The sequence below is a fragment of the Sylvia atricapilla genome, chromosome 28 (assembly GCF_009819655.1).
Source record: "Sylvia atricapilla isolate bSylAtr1 chromosome 28, bSylAtr1.pri, whole genome shotgun sequence".
NCBI classification, from domain to species: domain Eukaryota; kingdom Metazoa; phylum Chordata; class Aves; order Passeriformes; family Sylviidae; genus Sylvia; species Sylvia atricapilla.
This window is the reverse complement of record NC_089167.1, coordinates 725433-745000: the sequence shown is the minus strand read 5'-3', so window position 1 is coordinate 745000 and position 19568 is coordinate 725433. Positions and strand designations below refer to the sequence as shown.

Here is a 19568-nt window from a genome sequence, read left to right as displayed (position 1 = left end):
CACTGGAGAAGGGAAGGAGATGGAAGTGGAGCTGCTCTGCTGCCCACATGCAGCAGAGGAGGAGGAGGGTCCTGCTGCCCACCCCCTGCTTGTGCTCCAAGGGCAAGCCAGGTCCAGGGTGATGCTCTCAGAACTGAAGTAACTGCAGTAGCAGCTTTAATATTCAGTATTTCAGGTCTAAACCGTTCTCTCTGCCCATCTTTAACTCCAGAGGTGCCCAATGTCCCTTGTGAAGGCCACCACCGAGCCTCTGCTCACTCATTTACTAACAGCAGCTTGTGACTCTAAATATTTAAAAGCAAATCTCACAAATGCAGGAGCTGAGAACTCAAATGGTTCTCAGAACAATGATCTGAGTGTGATCAACTTCAGGAGAAACCTCTTGACACCTTCTTCAAACAGGTGAGAGCGGAGAAGGGTAAAACCCACACACACAAACACAATGAACTGGACACAAAACCCTCAACAAGCTCTGAAAATGACACAAGAAAAAACTACCTCGGTTCTGGCACCTACCTGCAAGCCCAGAAATATGCAGAGGTACCAAGGAGGAACATCTTCAATGGTGTAAATCATGTCAGTCCTCTGGGCATCCAAACTGCCACTGCTGTCCAGGGTCTCTGCCAGGGAGCTCTGGAGGAACAGGGGACACCAGCAGGTTATTGCTGCTCAAATAAAGTGAATTTAAACTGTCAGGCGACTCCCAGACACTCCAAGGCTGGTTCAGCACTCCCAAGCAATGCTGATTTGTGACAATTTCAAAGCCTTTCACATCCAGCTCCTGAATTTGTACCCAACACATTCCCTTCTGACAGCCATTCCCTGCTTACTTATTTATAATTGCTGATTTATGACAGAACTGATCTGGCAGCCAAACGCTGGCCAAAAATGGATTAATCATGACAAGACTGCTAACAAACCTCACCAAACCCCACAAACAAACAGAAAAAAAGGAAATAGGGAAGAACTGGAACTAAGAAGAAGACCCAGCCCTGGCTGTTTCCAAAGCAGAAGAGCTTTGTCCTTGCATTACAGACCAAAACCACTGGCAAAAATAAATCCTCATTATGATAATTGCTTCCCTGCTTTGCTCTTACCCAATTTCATCTTGGTTAACCACTTTTAGCCAAAGAATTTATAATTTTTCTTCTGCCTCCCCTTCACGCAGTCAGGAAAAATGGCAATTATTACACCCAAATGAATCCTCAACCAATTTCTGTCAGTCAAGCAGAATTCCTCCAGGAATTGAAATTCTCCCAGGAATTTAGGCAAGGCCACGCTGTGCTCTGCACCACATGCCCCAGTGCCAGAGAGCAAATGGACAACTGACCACAACTGACATCCATCCATCAACACCATTCTTACATCTGCAAAGAAGGGAGATTTTCCATTAAAACAACAGCCAGCTCCATTATTTCCCTGTCACAAATACGTGGAATCCTTTCCCTCCAAACCATCTGGTTTGGAAATTCCTGAGAACAAACCCCACAGCGCTCCAAAGCCCCAGCACAACAATAAAAGCAGGAGGAAGTATCAGATTTTGTAATTTCGGATCAAGTAACTGAAGAATTACCTTATACAACAACTGCTCTGTCCTAATCCAGCCCAAGACACAGCAAGCCCACGTGAAGCTGCCTCACACAGAGCCTGGGAACTCTGCCAGACTCGTGACTGCCTCAAATGGTCTCTACCTCTCCAAAAATCCCAACACATGCAGGGATTTTGCTGAGGTAATCCCCGTTTGGTGTCACCTGCAAGGTCAGTGAGCCAGTCTGGCACTCCCCTCCCACCTCAGCTTTCTGCTGGGAAAACAAATCCACTGGGATAATCCACATCCAGGGAGTGCAAGTGAGCACAGTGCTGTGGGAAGGTCGAGGGTGTTACAGCAGAAAAGCAAAATATAGAAATTCTCCTTTCAGAGAGCTCTCAAAAGCACTCTGAGCACTGAGCAATGCTCTCCCCAGGACACAGGGTCTGCACAGAGCCAGGAGGGGAACTGTCCCTGCCCAACCCCTCCACTGACAGCTTTTCATCCACTGAAAAAGGAGCAAGTTCTCTCCTGACCCAATTTTCTACAAAAAAACCACCAAACCACGAAAAAAAAAATAATCAGGATTTTGAATCACGGAATTGTTCAGGTGGGAAAAGCCCTTTCAGATCACCAGGTCTGACCACCACCACAGCAGCAGCACCACAGTCATCCCCAAATCACATCTCCAAGTGCCACATCCACGTTTTCTGAACACCTCTGGGGATGGGGACTCTGTCACTACCCTGGGATGTCCCTTCCAATCCCTGACTGCCCCTTCCACAGAAAAATTCCTCCTGATGTCCTGCCCAACCCTCCCCTGGCTGGGACAGACCTTAAGGCCCAGTGTCACCTCTGCCATGGGCAGGGACACCTCCCACTGCCCCAGGTGGCTCCAAACCCCATCCAGCCTGGTCTGGGACACTGCCAGGGATCCAGGGGCAGCCAGAGCTGCTCTGGGCACCCTGTGCCAGCCCTGCCCACCCTGTTCATTCACTGGGAGCCACAGCAAAGCCTCAACTCAAGGAGATTAACTCAAGGAGATTTGGTTACTCCAAAGCTCAGGGTGTCTTTTAGGTGAATTATTCTCCATGGTCCACAGTTCTGATCACTGGGAGGGAGAAAAGCACACGTCTGGTAAAAGCAGGAATGTTTTCCATGTCTAGAGATCGCTTATCTCATTGCAAAATTCCACCCCAACACCTTTTGCTCAAGGTTTTTATCAGATTGTGCCTCTCCACTCCAGCTCCAGCATGCTCCAAAAGTCAGCCATCAAAGACTTTTTGCAGGTCAACAAAAACCTGTCCATTAAATATGAGTGTGATGATGATGATGGCTGTGGGGATGTGAGTGAGACATCTGGGCAGGCTGAGCTGGGAGTGCACCAGGCCCAGCCTCCTGTGAAATCCAGCACTGACAGACCCCTGGCTGCTCAGGGAATGTTTGAAATCTGAAATTCAGGACGAATTTTGGTGTCTTGAGCTGGAAAACATTAATTGAATCCCTTGGTGTCTTCCTTGCTCCAAAAGAAACTACGGCCTTGAAGGAAGGAGCATCATGATGCCCCTGCTTAGAACCAGGAGTTTTGTTCTTGTTTCAATCAGGACATTTGAAAAACTTGGGTCAGGTTGAGGCTTTTCAGAGACAAGGCTTTACCACAAAGTCAGTTTGACTGACCACAGTCCTCATCCTTATTTTAAACAAAAGCTGAGATTCACACCATCTCAGCTTGCAGGATTATTACTGAACAGGCCTAGGGAATGAAGGAATGGAGAAAAAAAAAAAAAAGCTGGAAAAATCACAGCCAAGGGCAGGAATTGCTTCCACCATTTCCTGAGTCATGCCCCAAGTACTGCAACCCAAGTGTGTGACCAGGAGTCATGAGGGCAGAACTCCCCGGGGTGATGTGAATCTGCAAGTCAGCAGCTGTGAGACAGGAAACCTCACAGTGAGGGGAAGCTGCTGTGGGCACAGCAGGGGCTGGGAGAGCAAGAGTGAGGCCTCCCCCAGCAGGGCAGCCCCAGTACCTTCTCTGCTATGCCGTTCTCTGTGGTGTAAATGGCCATCAGCTCTGTGTCCTCTGTGTCCTGATCGCCGCTGGACGTGGCTCCACCGTTTATCACCACCTTAAAGATGTAACAAAAAGAGAAACGTGAGGCCTTTTAAACCAAAACGTTTCCTCTGCAATCACGCCTCCTGTGTCACTGAGTTTTCTCTCTTGGTACTCGAACATCTGCCTCTGACATTTTGTCAGAAAACACGAGGAATGTGGCAAGTTGTCATTTGTGTCACAGCAGGGCCAGGGCCACAGAGAGACTTGACAGACATCACACAGAGCTCCTTCAAAACAGCACAGAGAGCTCCTGGAAACCTGGGCAGTGTCAGCCTGGGGCAGGGGGAACCAGCAGCAGGCTGACTGGAACAGGTCTGGAGAGGGAACGTGTACAACAGAATGATTCAGCTGAAAAGGTGAAGTAGAAGAAAACATCTCCCTGCTGCTGCCTCTTACCCTCAGTTGAGCAGTTCAAGTGGTCAGTACAGGCTGGACACGAGCCCAAGTGGCCAAGGAGGCTCTGCTGAGGCCCCTCAGGGGCTGTGTCCAGATCTGCCCCCTCACAAGAGAAGCACTGAGGGGCTGCAGCGTGTCCAGGGAAGGGGCTGGAGCTGGGGAAGGGGCTGAGGGAGCTGGAAAAGGGGCTCATCCTGGAGAAAAGGAGCCTCAGCGGGATCTTCTGGCTCAGGGAAGGGAACAGAGCCCCCAGGGAAGGGCTGGAGCCCCCAGGAGTGGCTGAGGAAGCTGGGAAAGGGGCTCAGAGGGAGAAAAGGGGGTATCAGAGGGAGAAAAGGGGGTATCAGAGGGAGAAAAGGGGGTATCAGAGGGAGAAAAGGGGGTATCAGAGGGAGAAAAGGGGTATCAGAGGGAGAAAAAGGGGGTATCAGAGGGAGAAAAGGGGGTATCAGAGGGAGAAAAGGGGGTATCAGAGGGAGAAAAGGGGGTATCAGAGGGAGAAAGGGGGTATCAGAGGGAGAAAAGGGGGTATCAGAGGGAGAAGGGGTATCAGAGGGAGAAAAGGGGGGTATCAGAGGGAGAAAAGGGGTATCAGAGGAGGCCTTCAGACTCTGCACAACTCCCTGACAGGAGGCGACAGCCGGCTGGGATTTGGGATCTTGTCCCAGGGCACAGGGACAGGAACAGAGGGAGCAGCCTCAGGCTGGGCCAGGGGAGGCTCAGGGTGGATATTGGGGAATATTTCTCCACTGAAAGAGCTGTTAAGCACTGTGACTGCTGCCCTGGGCTGTGGTGGTGTCCCCACACCCTCAGAACTGCTCAGAACCAGAGCAGATGTGACACTTCATGGTTTAATGGACGTGGTGGGGATCGGTCACAAGCTGGACTGGACAACCCTGGAGCTCTTTTCCAGCTTCAGGGATCCCAAGACTCCAGCCCAGGGTGGTGCCTGCAGCAAGAGGACAGTTCAGTGCCCTGACCTCGCAGTGCCTGAGGGGCTGCACGTCCTGGGAACACGGAATGACCACGGGCAGAAGCACAGGTCTGTCACTGACTGCTCACAGAAACAAAGGACAACACAAGTGGAACGTTATCCCCTGGTTCCCACTGAGCCTGGCTGGAATTACTCACAGGCAGGGTGAAGAAAGTGGGGTGTTTGGACTCATCCTCGTATTTGCCCTCTGTGGAGCCTCCTGCCTCCACGGATTTGGACGTGGTGTTCTTGCCAATCCCCATGGTTTCCAGCACGTCCAGGACTTGCATGCAGCACCCAGGAGGTGCTTCTGGGACAGGCCAAGAACTAAGGACAGCTCCTTATTCCAACAGCAGCTGTTCCAGGAATCCCACAGCTCAATAATCCAGCTGGGACATCAGGGTGTCCTTTGCAGCAACGGCTCCTAGGAGTGAAGGGAGAAATTGGTTATTTTTTTATTCCCTAAAATAGATGTGCAAAAGCACGAGCCCCACAGCCTGGGCTCCCTTTCGTGCTCGTGACTCACCAACTCTCATCATTCCTCCCTGATAATTATCAGTCAAGGTGTTTGAAATTCTTTCACACTGGGAATACTCTGATTATCCTCTCATTCTTCTCCTCTGTTTTTCAGTCAGTAACAGTACACTGAAACCTCAGGGTTTTTCCAATCTCACAGCCCTTTCCACAGAACTTTTTGGGAACAAACTGCAGGCACAGAGCAGTGCAGAACAACTGAACATCCACCACAGATGACACTCTGGCTTCTCCAAGGAGGGTAAATTTGCAGAGCTGCCCCAGGGTTACCTCTGTACTGCCAAATCCTTTCCTTGAAAGGAACTTTGAAATAAAAAGCACCTGGGAAGCTCAGACTGGATGGACAGAGAGGGACACCTGAGTTCCAGGGAGCCTGTTTCAGACAGAAGCATCCTAACCCAAATTATCCCCAAATTCTCAGCTGCAGGAAGAGCTTCCCAAGTAACTGGCCCAAGAATGCTGAAGGAACTGTCTGAGAATAAGCTCTGTATTTTAATGAGTTTCACTTCTCTTTTGGCACAGGAACAGGAAAGATCAGGGACCTGAGTGGGGCTCTCTTGTTTTCCCAGATGGGTCACTGCAGTACACTTCTCCCTCATTTGCTCCTTCAGTCAGACCAGCCAGCCCACTGTCCCACATCCCACATCTTCCACTTCCAAGACAAAAGAACAGGAATCAATGTATTTGAACCTAAACTCCCCACAGGACAGCAGAGCAAATCCTGCAGCAAACCAGGTTTTGCAACCTGTGGTGACTGAGCTTTAAAGAGAGAACACAGCTGGCAACACCTGCAGGTGAACCCAGGTCACATACAGGTGAAAGTACAGGACAGAACCCAAAAAATGGTCTCTTGAAAGCCACAGAAAGTGGAATTTGCTGCCTCCATGCAAGCAGCAGAACCCACCCACACTGGTGTTACTTCAAAAGCAAGTTAATGATGAGCGTGGACACTCACAAACACAGGTTTGGATTGGAAAAAAGAAGCAGAACTTGGGTTTTTCCTTAAGCCTCCCTTCCAGATGCTGCTCAGGAAATGCCAGCAGCTCCAGTCTAACTGCAATAATAACCAAACCTGAGAAAGACTCTTCTGCTGAGGGCAATTCAGGACTATGCTAATATATGAATGCTAATATTTTAGAACCTCTTAATAGCTGTTAAGTGCCCATCTGCTGGAAAATTCTGGTTCCTTGGGGTGAAAGAAATATTAAATCTTTCAAGGTGAGGTAGGTATCTCTTGAAAAAACACATTAAAAAGATGGTTGGGGCAGTGAGATCCCTTGAAGCATTAATTAAATCAAGATGGGATGGAAGGCAGTGCCTGCAAATCAGCGTTAAGATTTGTTTATGAGAGCAAATATTAAGGCAGCATAATTAATTATTTCTAACTTGAAGACCAAAGGAGAAGACTGGTTTGAATACTCACTGCCTTGCTCTGGAAAAAACCCTGTCATTCCCATTTTCACAAATAACCACAGAGCTCCTCTTCAAAGTGCAGCTCAGGGCAGAGAGGAGACAGGTACTGGTTAAAGATCTGGGGGCACTGGCAGGTCTGGGCTGGGATTTTTGGAGGGTTTTTTTGTTTGCTTTCACTGTAGAGCAATGAAGGTGGTTTTTTTTTTTTTTCCCCTAGCACACAAGAACAAAGAGAAAATAATCTGCCTTTTTCTGTCACTGCAGGCGTATTTTATTCTCCAAGAAAATCAGAGATGGAGACGGGCGAGGTTTAGTCTGGCAGCTTCATCCTGTGGGATTGGGAAGGGAAAGGGCAGCAGGACACCTCCCTAAGCCTGGGCCAAGAAATCCGGAGCCAGGGAAGCTGCCAGTCCCAGGAGCTGCTCTAAGGGGCTCTAAGGGGCTTAGCTGGCATTAAGCAGCATCTCCAGAGAGAGGAGAGTCAGTAATCCTGCTCTGCTGGGTGCTGCTCAACAGCAGGGCTGCTTCTTCTCCAAGCCTGGAGCACTCTTGGGGATCACTCTTGGGGAATTCTTTGGAATTCCAGCAGGACAGCAGCAAAGCTTGCCCCTGAGCAGCTGATTGCTGAGGGGTGACAGGCTGTAGTTAAAATAACAACCCTCCAAATTGGCAACTCCCAATTCGCAGGTAAAAAAAAAACTCTCATTGCTGCTTTTCCTAAAGAGAGGAGTGTCAGGAGGGGTTGGTCCAAAATAAACCAGAACTACCCAGCAATTAAACCTGCCTTTAATGGCCCAGATTATCATCGGAGATTTCTGGAATCCTTTGATTCTGCCATCGGGAGCGTCAAAGAGCAGCGCATAAACTGCTGCTGCCTGAAGCTGTCTGGGAGAGACCGTTCCTTATCAGCCCCAGTGCCCCACCACATGCCTCAGGCATTCTTAGAGCCCTCCAGAGCAAATCCAGCTCCTCAGGAGCAGGAAAGTCCTGGAGAAAGAGATAAAAGCCACTCAGCATCGGGCAGCTACACCCAGTACAACCCATCACCTGGGATCCAACAGAAAGTCTGGAAGTGAAATTTCCCCCAGGACTGTGACACAAAGCTCACCTTTCCACACCAAGTTACCTGCAGTGCATACCTGTGCTTAGCACAGAAGGCCGGGAGCTGCCAGGGGTTTACAGCGCTGGAGATAAGATTAGCATTTACACAAAGGGCAGGAGACAGCCCTGGTGTAGGTTCAGGAGAAAAAGCCTGGGAAAGGGCACTCTGCACCTTCAACATCTGTCTCTTCTGCAGGAAAAAGCTCCCTCCAGCCTTGCAGCCATCAGGAGAGGACACAGAGGTGACAGTGTCTGCTCTGACACAACAGCACCTCCTCAGGCCTCCAGGACTACCCACCTCATTCTCCCCTTTGCCAAGGTCGCTGCTAATTCGTTTAAACAAATCAGGATGCAACTCAAAGTTCGTGGAAAAAAAGATAAAACCCATCAGAGGCACAGAGATCTACAATGCAAGACTGTGTTTAAATGTTTTTCCTCCCTGCAAGTCTCTGCTCTGGAACCTCCACCACCAATAACATCCACTGGAGCACAAAGGTTTTCCTACAGGAGAATCTGTCCCAGGCTGCACAAAAAGCTCCCACCTCACAGAATCTGCACAGAATCTGTCCCAGGCTGCACAAAAAGCTCCCACCTCACAGAATCTGCACAGAATCTGTCCCAGGCTGCACAAAAAGCTCCCACCTCACAAGGCACCCAACTGGCTGTGAGTCAGTAAAAATCCTTTCAAAGCTCATCTCTTAAGGAGATACAAGGCTTAACCTGGGCAGGACAGAAGGTGCAGATAGACATAAAGAGCTTATTGCCACGGGAGGGAAAACTGGCCAGGAGCCCCCAGAGGAGCAGGCAGTGGAATACACACACCTCCCCAGCATGCACTGTTTCCTTTAAAAGCACTGGATATAGTTTTTGGCTGAAGCACACCAAGAAAATTCCCTAGATCAGATTTGCTGTGATGGCAATTCCTCCCAGTGGAAGGGTTTTCAACATCAACACTGGACTCCAGAGCTTGGCAAAGCAAAGACCAGGGAAAACAAAACCCACCTGACCTCCAGCTGTGACAGTCCTGAGGAACTGACAAGTTCTTGAGGCTCTTCTCTTAGTTTGGGTTGATCTGGGGTTTTTTTTACCTTCTCTTTGCCAGGTGCTGCTGGCCTGGCAGCACCAGGGCTGGGCAGCAGGTCAGGCTCAGGACATGGCAATGCTCTAAAGCTCATTTGCAACAAGCAGATCTAAAGATTAACCCTCTGGAGGAAGCTCAGGCTCCCCCACGACTTCCAGCCCTGAAAATTACAGTTTTTTCCAAAGTGAAATGATCTCCAGCAGCTCTGTGTACTCCCTTATTTGCCAAACTCAAACCAAAAACCTTCTAAAACCACAAAGGTTGAATTCCAACTGGATCCTGAATTTCTCCCAGCTGAGCTGAGCCCACCACGCAGTGACAAACAAAACACTTCAGACTTTCCCTGTCCCTTTAGACAAGCCCTGTCCTGGTCCCCAGCCAGCCCCTGTGGGCATCTCCTCCTCATCCTGTGGAAAATCAGGGACTGGCCTGAGTTTGGTGGCCCTTCCCTGCTGCACAAGGGAAATACTGGTCAAGGAAGCAATAAAAGTGTGGTGAGAAAAGCAGCTGGGGACAGAACATCCCCCGCTGGCGTTTGTCCCATGTCACACCTCCCTGAGGAAGGAGAGGTGGCACGGCCAAGCAGAACCTTCCTGGCTGTTACAGACGGCTGAGGAGCCAAAAAAACCTCGGCCTGCTGCACACACTGAGGAGACCAGACTCAAATTAAGGTCACTGTTTAATTACCAGCATCAATTTATGATTTTAATTAGCTGCCAGGCTCATGTGAACAGAGCAGCTTTCTCCTGCGAGCAGAGATGATGCTCAGGCAGAAGCTGTGCCGCTTGAGGTGCCTCTGGAATTTCAGCAGCTCCCACGGCACTTCCAAGTGGTTGGCCCCTCTGGAACTCGGGCATGTGACGTGTCTGAACACACATCAAGGCATCCTCCAGGGCTGAGATTGTATTTTAGGCAGCAAACACACAACAGAGATGCGCAAAGGGGCTTGGACTCCCTGTGTGAGATTTGCTTGTTACACGTTCCAAGTGTGAGCAGAAGATAAAACCAGTTTGAACCCCACCTGCTCCTGTTTAAGCCTGAGGAGCTCACTGTGGGAAGGACACACCAGACACTGAGGCCAAAGCAAAATTTCAGTTCCTGCAGCGTCACAGCTGTGAAGAATTGAAGCCAGTAACAAATGCCCCAGGTTTCCTCGGTTTGGGGTAGAAAAGTGCTTTTTTAGGCTAAGCAGCTGATCCTGCTGCTGCAGGACAAGGCACAGGGAACCCAAACCCCCTCTGTGGGACAGAGCTGCCATGGGCCAGCCAGGATTCCAGCAGTGGGACCTGGGGAAGGGACAGACAGACAGAGAGAAGGGACAGAGAGACAGAGAGAAGGGACAGGACAGACACAGGCTGGGATTGGCACCAGACTACCCACAAAATGAGCTCACTGCACCTGAAATGCCCTTTCTGCGACCTGCAGAAGGGACACGACGGATGCCAACACATCAGGTTGTAAAAGGAATTCCTCGCCCAGAACCCTTCACTAAACTGATCAAGGCCACAGGAGTGGCTCCAGCAGTGTCACAGAGGCTCCAAGCAGACAAGGTTTGCCTGCAGAGCACTGCTGTGCCTGGCCAAACACACGAGTCCACATAAAAGCGAGGCAATTCCCAGTTAATTAAGGACCAGCAGCTTTCTCCAGATCGCCACTGGCTCTAGCTACACCCTCACAAAACTGCTGCACTGATTTTGTGCCATTAAGGTATTAAAAACGCCAAATCTCATCTTTTTTTTGTTATTAGCCAGACCTTGGGTAAGCTGCACCAGCTCCAGGATTTATCTGTGTTGTCCCTTTTCTGCTGTTTTTAATCCCAGAAGAACCTCAGAACACGGTTCCCCTTTTCCCTCTCCAGCCTGCACAGCTGTCCACACCTATTTCACAGCTCAAATAAACAGATGCTATTTAGAGTTACTTTTTTTTTTTTTCCCCCTGAGAACCTGTTAGAAATGAAACAGCACATTACCAAGGGCTTTTCAAATATTAAGGACCAAATTTGAAGCCAACAAAAGAGCCCCAACTTTGCTACTCAGAGGTGTCCAAAGGGTGCTGGATGTTTTCTTAGGAAAAAGGCTCTCCCCAGTTAAAAAATTTCCACAAACATCTCATCACTGAGGTTAAAAAAATCCCAATAAGCACTTTAAAGATGCAATTAAAGTCCTGTCTGCAGAACCACAACCACAAGCCCAATTGCTCCACGCTGTTACATCCCAGATCTGTGCCTGGGTGCAGCACCTGGGAGGTCCCACCCACTGTCCACACACCCAGGGAGTGCCCAAAAGGCGTTTTTTTTCTGCCTTCCAGGGCATTTCCACCATCTGACAGATGTGAAGGAGGTGCCCAGAACCCACACTTAATTTTCTCCTGCTACTTGTAAAAACCATCCTCCTGCTTCAGTCTGGGAGTGAGTTTTCTCTTGGGCTGTTTGGAGCAGTGTCTTTGGTCCCAGGAAACTGGTGATTTGTCTTTAGCAGGGGTGAACTGAACTGGAGAACTTCCCGTGAACTGAAGCTGCCCTGAAATGCCACCACATCCCAAATGCTCCAGAGATTTCCCTCCTCCACTGAACCACATCCACAACGCAGGAAAAGCAGACTCCAAATTTAACCTAACACCACACAGTCTGTCTTTACCTGCAGCAGAGACAAACAAAACGCTGCTCAATGCCCAAATTTCCTAACACTGGAGTTTTAAAACACTCAGTTTAGGTTTTAGAAAGAGTTGATGGGCGCTTTAAGAAGCTTCTCCCCTCACTTCAAAGTAACTCTTCAAAGCACAAACATATTCTTTCTTCGGAGGCTCTAATGAATTTTTAAGTAGTTGGTATTTTGACTGCCATCCAGAAGGGTGCTTTAATAACTGACCAACGTTCTTAGGGCAAGTCTCCACAAAGCTAAGCAGGGGAGTTATGCCGAGCTCAAACCTTGCGTGTATTTAAAGCACATTAGCTAAATCTCATTAACTTCCAGTGTGAATGAGCTCGCTGAGAAGGGGACTTAAATCCAGCTGAATGAGATGTTTAACAAAGGATCACACAGCTCCCAAAAAACTACAAGTTTGGTTAGTCAAGTTATTAACGGAGAGCTTAGTTAGGCTGTGCCTCTCCACTGGAAAAGCTGGAATCTGAGTGTTTCCAGCATCCCTCACCCTGGAGGGTGTTGGATACAAACCTCTGCTGCCCAAGCAGCTCCTGCTCATCCCTCACCACTTACTCCCATTTTCTTGTTCCAAAAGGCAGCAGTTTTGCCTAATTTAGACATTTGCAGTGTTTGCCACCTTGCAGGAGACCCCACCAGTGGACAGGGGTGGGAAAAGGACACAGGGGAAGCTGTAAAAAGGAATTCCAAAGCAGTGCCAGCAGAAGGTGGGAGCTGACAATTCCCAGCTCGTTATCTGTGCGCTGAGCAGCGCAGCCCCTGCTGGGAACTGACACCTGCAGAGCTCTCCACACTCGGTAAATAAAAATTAAACCCTGTCTCACTGTGCCTTCACAGCCTGCCCTGGAGCTCAGCACACCTCACACACACTATGGCACACAGCAATGTGATTTATAATGCTATGGAGTCCTTACAGTCTCCCTGGAGAGAATTAATAATTCCAGCATTCTGATAGCTCCCCGTTATTATGGATATTAATACACAGCTCGTTAAGCTCCTTCATGGCCCTCAAAGCAACCTGAGCTCACACTGGGTCCTTTCTCAGCCTGCTTTGTACTTGGACTTGGCACTTTGATGAAAGCTCCCTTCTTTCCAAGGCTTTAATCACATTAAAACAAAGGTGGAGTTAGAGACTCATCTAGGAAAAATCCCATTTATTAAGTAAATCGAGGTAATGTGCCAATTTTTCAGCTCTGGATGTGAAGCTCCTTCCCAAAGACTGAGGCATCCCTGTGGCTCCTTTGGAAAGGGAACAGCTTGAGCCCAGTAATCAATACAAACCCAGCTACTAATCCCACACTTGAAAAGTTTTACACCGAGTTATCTATTAGGCTTGCCTGGAAATAAACACTTCACTTCCATTTGGTGTAACTTATTTAGATTTGGAATTAATAAACTTGCAGAAACTAACCAAGATGCTGTACCTTTGTGCTCAACTTTTCTTAAAATCTTTTTCACTACATCAATATCATATAAATTTTCCCCATTTTAAGAGTAAAAGGAAAACAAAGTTTATAGATTGACAGAGAAGAACAAACACTTTTGAAATAGTAAATCTCTCTTTACAGCGATAGCAACTTTAAAATGAGAAATTAAGTCCTCAAACCTTTAAAGATACGGAAAGTCAGTCACCAACACCTGCAAACACAAGTTTTAAAGTTTCTCATTTCCATAATGCCGACACCAAACCAGCTGAGTTTTTGCACCCATCAGCACTGGGCTGTGAATCCCCAGACAAACCTGCAGCAGCCTCTGGGAGGCAGCTCCTGCGGCGCCTCTCCAGCCCGGGAGCAGCAGCAGCCTGGACGATGCAGACACAAATTCATCCCCCAGGAGCACTTTAGCACCGTTTTTATACTTCCCCAGTTGTGTAACTGCTCCGTGCCCAATCCCAGGCCGTGGTTACAGCGGGGTGGGGCAGGAGGCAGCCCTGGACACCCCGGTTACACCCCACTTACTCCCTGGTTACTCCAGGCCTCCGCCGGGTTTACGCAAAGCGGCGCAGCCCCGGGAGCCACAAAGTGCAGCTCCATGGGGAGAACACCCAGCCCAGAGCCTCCCCAACACAACTGGCACGAATGCTGACATGCTTGGCTGCAGCAGATGGAATCTGGATGGGGCTTTTCTCCAAGTGTTTTTCCATCAGCCTCCCTTGTGCAACTCGGCGCGGGAATGTTTGTATCGGCAACTGGAGAAATTTCTGAGAGGTCCCAGGTCTCAGAGCTCTTCCCGAGACAAGGGTCAGTGATCCTCAGCCTCACTGGGAACTGAAAACACACCAGGACTCGTGCTGGGCTCACCCACTTCCCCAGTGGAAAACGCTGAGTAACAATGATGGGCACAGGGCAAAGTGAGAGGGAAAGGGATGCAGGAGAAGTGAAATAACAACAAAACTATAAGGAATAACTAAAGGGAACAGGCTGCCCAGGGAACTGGGTGAGTCCTTGCCCCTGGAGGTGTCTAAAAGTCATGGAGATGTGGCATTCATGGTTTAGTGATCGACATGGCAGCGCTGGCTCAGTGGCTGGACTTGACCTTAAAGGTCTTTTCCACCCCAAACAATTCTGGCATTCAAGAATTGCTTCCCACAGATCTCCTCCTTGCCCCACTCCCGTTCTGTGGGAGCACAGCCCTGCCTAAGGCTGCCCTTACACTCCTGAGCATCGCTTTGCAATTTGTCACATCACAGCCCCTGCCTCAAGCTGCCACTGATCCCATCCCTATCCCCCATTTCCCTTTTCAAGTGACCAACGAGACAACTGATACTGAAGCCAGAACCAGAACAGGCCTCCACAAAGCAGCACCCAGTGAGCAGCTTCTGCCTGGATTTACCGGCAGTGCCTCCACCCCTTGCACCCAAGGGAGAGCGCGTCAAGAGCGTGGAGCCTGAGGGCACAGAGATGAGCTCACTGCACCTGAAATGTCCTTTCTGCACCCCAATGTGTGGAGCCAGAGACAAGCTGCCAGTGCTGTCCAGCTCCTCCAGGTCCATCCAGCCCCTCCAGCCCTGTCCAGTCCCCCCAGTCCATCCAGCCCTTCCAGGTCCATCCAGCCCCCCAGGTCCATCCAGCCCCCTGGTTCTGTCCAGTCCCCCCAGTCCATCCAGCCCCCTGGCTCTGTCCAGTCCCCCCAGTCCATCCAGCCCCCTGGCTCTGTCCAGTCCCCCCAGTCCATCCAGTCTCCCCAGTCCATTCATCTCCCCCAGGTCCATCCAGCCCTTCCAGGTCCATCCAGCCCCCTGGCTCTGTCCAGTCCCCCCAGATCCATCCAGCCCCTCCAGCTCTGTCCAGTCCCCCCAGTCCATCCAGCCCCCCAGGTCCATCCAGCCCCCCTGGTTCTGTCCAGTCCCCCCAGGTCCATCCAGCCCCCTGGTTCTGTTCAGTCCCCCCAGTCCATCCAGCCCCCCAGGTCCATCCAGCCCCCCAGCTCTGTCCAGCCCCCCAGCTCTGTCCAGCCCCCCAGCTCTGTCCAGCCCCCCAGCTCTGTCCAGCCCCAGCAGCCCCACACAAGTCAGAACCCGCTGCTCCGGGCTCAGTGTGTGCTCAGTCCCAGATCCAAGAGCCAAAGGCTGAGCAGGGTTCAGTTAACTGAGAGCTGATGCCCGTCCTGTGCAATGCTCCTCCTTCACTCCTCGCTCAGCCCCGTGATCTCCGCTCCTCTGTGCGGTGTGCACACAAACTAAAGGATATTCCAGCCTTTAATCCCCGCTGCAAAGAGATGTTGAAAGGCTTCCCCCCTCTGTTTGCTCCCTTTTTAGATTATCAGATCCCTTCCTCCTTCCTTCTGAATTCCCAATGTTTTCACCAACACAGTATCTTAATTTCAGTGTAAAGAAATCTCAGAGCCCTTAACACAAACACCATCAAACCTTGAGACCACAGAACAGCAACTGCTGTACCCAGACTGGCTGCAGATCACCGACCTGTAACGCTTTTAAGGAACATGCTGGAAGTTGTTTTAGCATCAAAGGTGTTTGATGTGCTCCCAGGGAGCTCCAGGACTGAGTGATCAACGGCAAGAGGAAAACTTTGTGTTTCGAAATAAGTAAGCCACTTGCTTCTTCTACTCCGACATCCAGCTGCTGTTTAATCCAGCTATTTTTTTAATAGTTGGATTACACAATGCTAGGGACTCAAATACTTCTTGCCCTGAATATGACAGTTCAAAGTATAATTGAGTTCAATGCAATTAAAATTCCTAAGTATGCAATCAAAGACTTGTCTTATTTACCTTGCAATTAAAACTAATCGCTCCAAAATTCATCACCGGCGAGTGGAGGATTTCAATATTAGAACGATTTATTTCTGATTACACTGCATTTACACTCAATCCAAATAAACCACCTGCTAATCTGGGTACCTCCACTGCAATCCCAGCTGCCAGGACTGATGTCAGGACAGATCCAAGCACGGCTGGTTGGGTTACAATTCCCTGCAGTGAGCAGGAGCTGGAATCACTGTCATACTCCAGGGAATGCTAACTCAAAACGTAACTCCACTGGCTCAAGCACTGAAATATTTCATAGGGCAGCTTCAAGGTCCAAACTGGTGTGGGAATGAACAGCCAAGAGCTGCGTGTGGCTGCACTTTACTGTGGGAGGTGAATCACAGCAGAGGATTTATCCTGCTCTGCTTCAGCCTGGGGAGGAGCTTGGTTGTGATGGTCTGACAAATCCACTCGTCATTTTTATTACCTGCTTAATATCTGACAGGCAAACTGTGGAAGTGTTCCTGCTGCTTGGAAATGTTACTCCTAGGAGGAGTTCACTTTGATAATTACGAAACAATTCAATTTTTTGCCTCCTTTCTCAGACAGTGCTCAGTCTCAGGATGACCCAACACTTCCGAGTGCTCCAGCCAAATTGTTTGCTCTTGGACAGACATTGGTAAACTACTGACGTTCCCAGCTGGAATATTTATTCTGAGGATTTATTCTCTGCAGTTTTGCAGCATTTGGGCAGGATAAAATCCTCCTCTGAAGTTCCCTGTTCACCCTGCACAGGGTGGTTAAGCCCCATCACCAAAACAACAATAATGCAACCCAGGCGCTGCAAACACCTGGAAACCAAATCCCTCCTCTGAAACTTCAGCAAGAACAAGAAAACCACCCAAAAGCAAGAGTGATGCTGTCACTCGGTGCCAGCAGTGCTCAGGGAGAGGCACAGCTTCCCTGCAAGAACATCCTGTTTCATCCAGAGGGTGAGGTGGAGGAGGCCTCCTTTCTGACAGCTCAATGAGCCCCCTCACTACATTTTTGTAGTGATCTCCTAATTTAAGTATTCTTCCTCCCAAAGCCACAGCAAATATGTGATCTTTTACATCAGCTTATTTAATCAGCAGCCTCTCAGGAACATCCTCCAGAACATACTTAACATAGTACAGCAAACACAGAAAATAGCATCACACCCGGGCACAATAAATAGATCCACTTCCACCCACAACGGGGAACAGCAGAAAGCCTCAGCTATTAAGTTTGATCTTAGAGGGATGTTTATAAATTCACCGAATTATGAATTCTTTGAAAAAGCACTTACCAGATCTGCTGCAAGATGAAAACATCTCCTGCTCTTCCCTAGTGCTGACTCAAATGGACGCTGAGGATTACTGGAATTGCTCTGAAAGTTTAGCAGGTAATTCAGAGAACAGTCCTGGCCCCTACTGAGTGTGTCCCCTGTGCACTGGCTGACCCCACAGATCCCTCTCTTCTAGAGAAAGGACACCTTGGGGCAAAAAACCCCACATTTCCAGCCGGATAATGCAATGCTTTATGGCCAACTTCTGTTCTTAAATCCCTACTTCATCCACAACCTGTATGATTAAGGTGTTTATTAGAACTTGGCCTGCAATGGGGTGTTTTTAAACACTTGTAGGAGAACCCAGGATTTGAGATGTACATCAAAGCAGAGACAGAGTTCTGTGTAAAAAGGAAATTCAAGATGGACGTGCCTTTAAGAATACCTGTGGCTGATTATAATTATCATTGTCAAGAAAGAACAACAAAAGAACAGTGAAGCCAAAGCCCTACACTCCACAGGCCACGATCAAAGCACTTCCAAAATTATTGAGAAGGAATGTGTCTTTTTGAGTGTGTTATTGTATTCACCGTGTCCATAACCTAAGCCAGACTCCTTTCCTGGAGCTCCAGGTATTCTGTAATTAAAGGTAAAGCTCAAATGCTTTGTATCAGAAGAAAAGACAGAAGCAAAGCCTGGGCAACATGGTAAGAGGTAGTGAACCTTAACGCATCATTACCTCGGAGCACTCCCAGATTACCCCTAACGCATCATTATTCCCGGAATCCCCACCCCTGGAAGTGCCCAAGGGCTTGGAGCACCCTGGGACAGTGGGAGAAGTCCCTGCTCACAGCACAGGGTGGCACTGGACCGGCTTTGAGGTCCCATCCCAACTCATTCCATGCCTAGGGAACCACGGCCAAATTTGACACACCAGTCACCAGTTAGTTTGCACACTCACACTGTAGCTTTCTCTCCCTATTTTTGTGACAGCAGAATAGTTTCTGAACTCCTGTACACAAAAATCCAGCAGGCTGTGCAAAGAACATGGAAAGTCCCACCCTTTAGGTGAAGCTGCTATTTTAATTTTCTAAAGGCAAAGCACTTCCATGCAAAATAATTTGTTTAGTTTTTCATTCAGCATGTCATTTGCTTGGATGCCTAAAAATCGTCCTGCTTTTCACAGTGAGAAGCCAGGCTGAGAACTCCAGCTGCAAGACTAAATGCCTTAAAAAGCAGAGGGGAGAAAGAGCAGATATCCGTGGGTTTGGTCAGTGATCCTGGGATCTCGTTCACAGCTCAGTAATTCACAGCCCAACTGCTCCAGCAGCCACAACTCGTCCTCCCACCAATCCCAACCTCCTGCATTTGAAATGAAAAAAAAAAGCCCTTTTAATCTTCAAAGCATGGCCACAAGTCAATCTCAACTTGGCACACTTTTTAATTTTCTTTTTAATTATCCAGTTGGGAGAGTTATGCCCTTCTTGCTCAGTGACCTTTCGCTCCTTCGAGATTACTTCAAAACCTTTCCTGGGAATAATCAGCGAATTTACACCACTTACAGAGGAAATGGTCCAAGGCTCCCGAGGCTGAGGGGGTGTGCAGCAGTCTGCTGTGCTGCAGGACAGGATCCTCCTGGCTTCAGGATCCTTCAGGAGCACAAACCTGGCACGGCTGCTCCAAGCCCTGCCCAGGGTGGGCTGGCACCACATCAGGGTTTGCAGGTCCTGACCTGGAGCCAAACCCAAAGCAGCAGGAGAAGTTTCCTGCTGGAGCTGGCACAAGGCAGGGCACAGGTGAGCATCTCTCGGTGTCACAGAGCAGGAACAGATGCCATTAGTCACTGTATTAGCAAAACCAGAAGCTGATATTCCCACCAATAACCCGGGGCCCAGCTGTTTGCCCCGGGAGCTTTGGTCACCAAGCACAGCTCGGTTTCCCACAGCCCCTGGGGAAAAATTAAATCATTATTACCATTAATGCTACTTGAGCCAAACCAGCACTCCTCACTCCCTGCCCACACACCCAACAACTGTAAGCAGCCCCGGGTTTGATTCCCACGCGTTAAGCCGAGCAATTACTAATTTATTAATTTCACAACAAGCCTGGCAGTGGTTGTGTTCAGCCAGCCCTGCTGGGTGACTCCTGCTCCAGACAGGTTCAGGTGAAAGCAGCTCCTGCCCAGCCACCAGCACTGACCTCCTCAGAAACGTGCATTTACTGCTCCTTGCACTCTCTGAATGCATGGGGACAGTGC

At 49.2% G+C, this 19568-nt stretch overlaps 1 protein-coding gene across 1 annotated transcript in view; it reads right to left on the bottom strand.

Annotated features, from left to right (window-relative positions):
• The window catches only part of SLC23A2 (solute carrier family 23 member 2), a 52407-nt gene that overhangs the window by 25407 nt on the left and 7432 nt on the right, over positions 1-19568 (bottom strand). The window contains 3 exon segments of the mRNA XM_066337249.1: positions 517-633; positions 3556-3654; positions 5169-5434. Coding sequence (XP_066193346.1) covers positions 517-633; positions 3556-3654; positions 5169-5300 — 348 coding nt within the window. The 5' untranslated portion in view covers positions 5301-5434.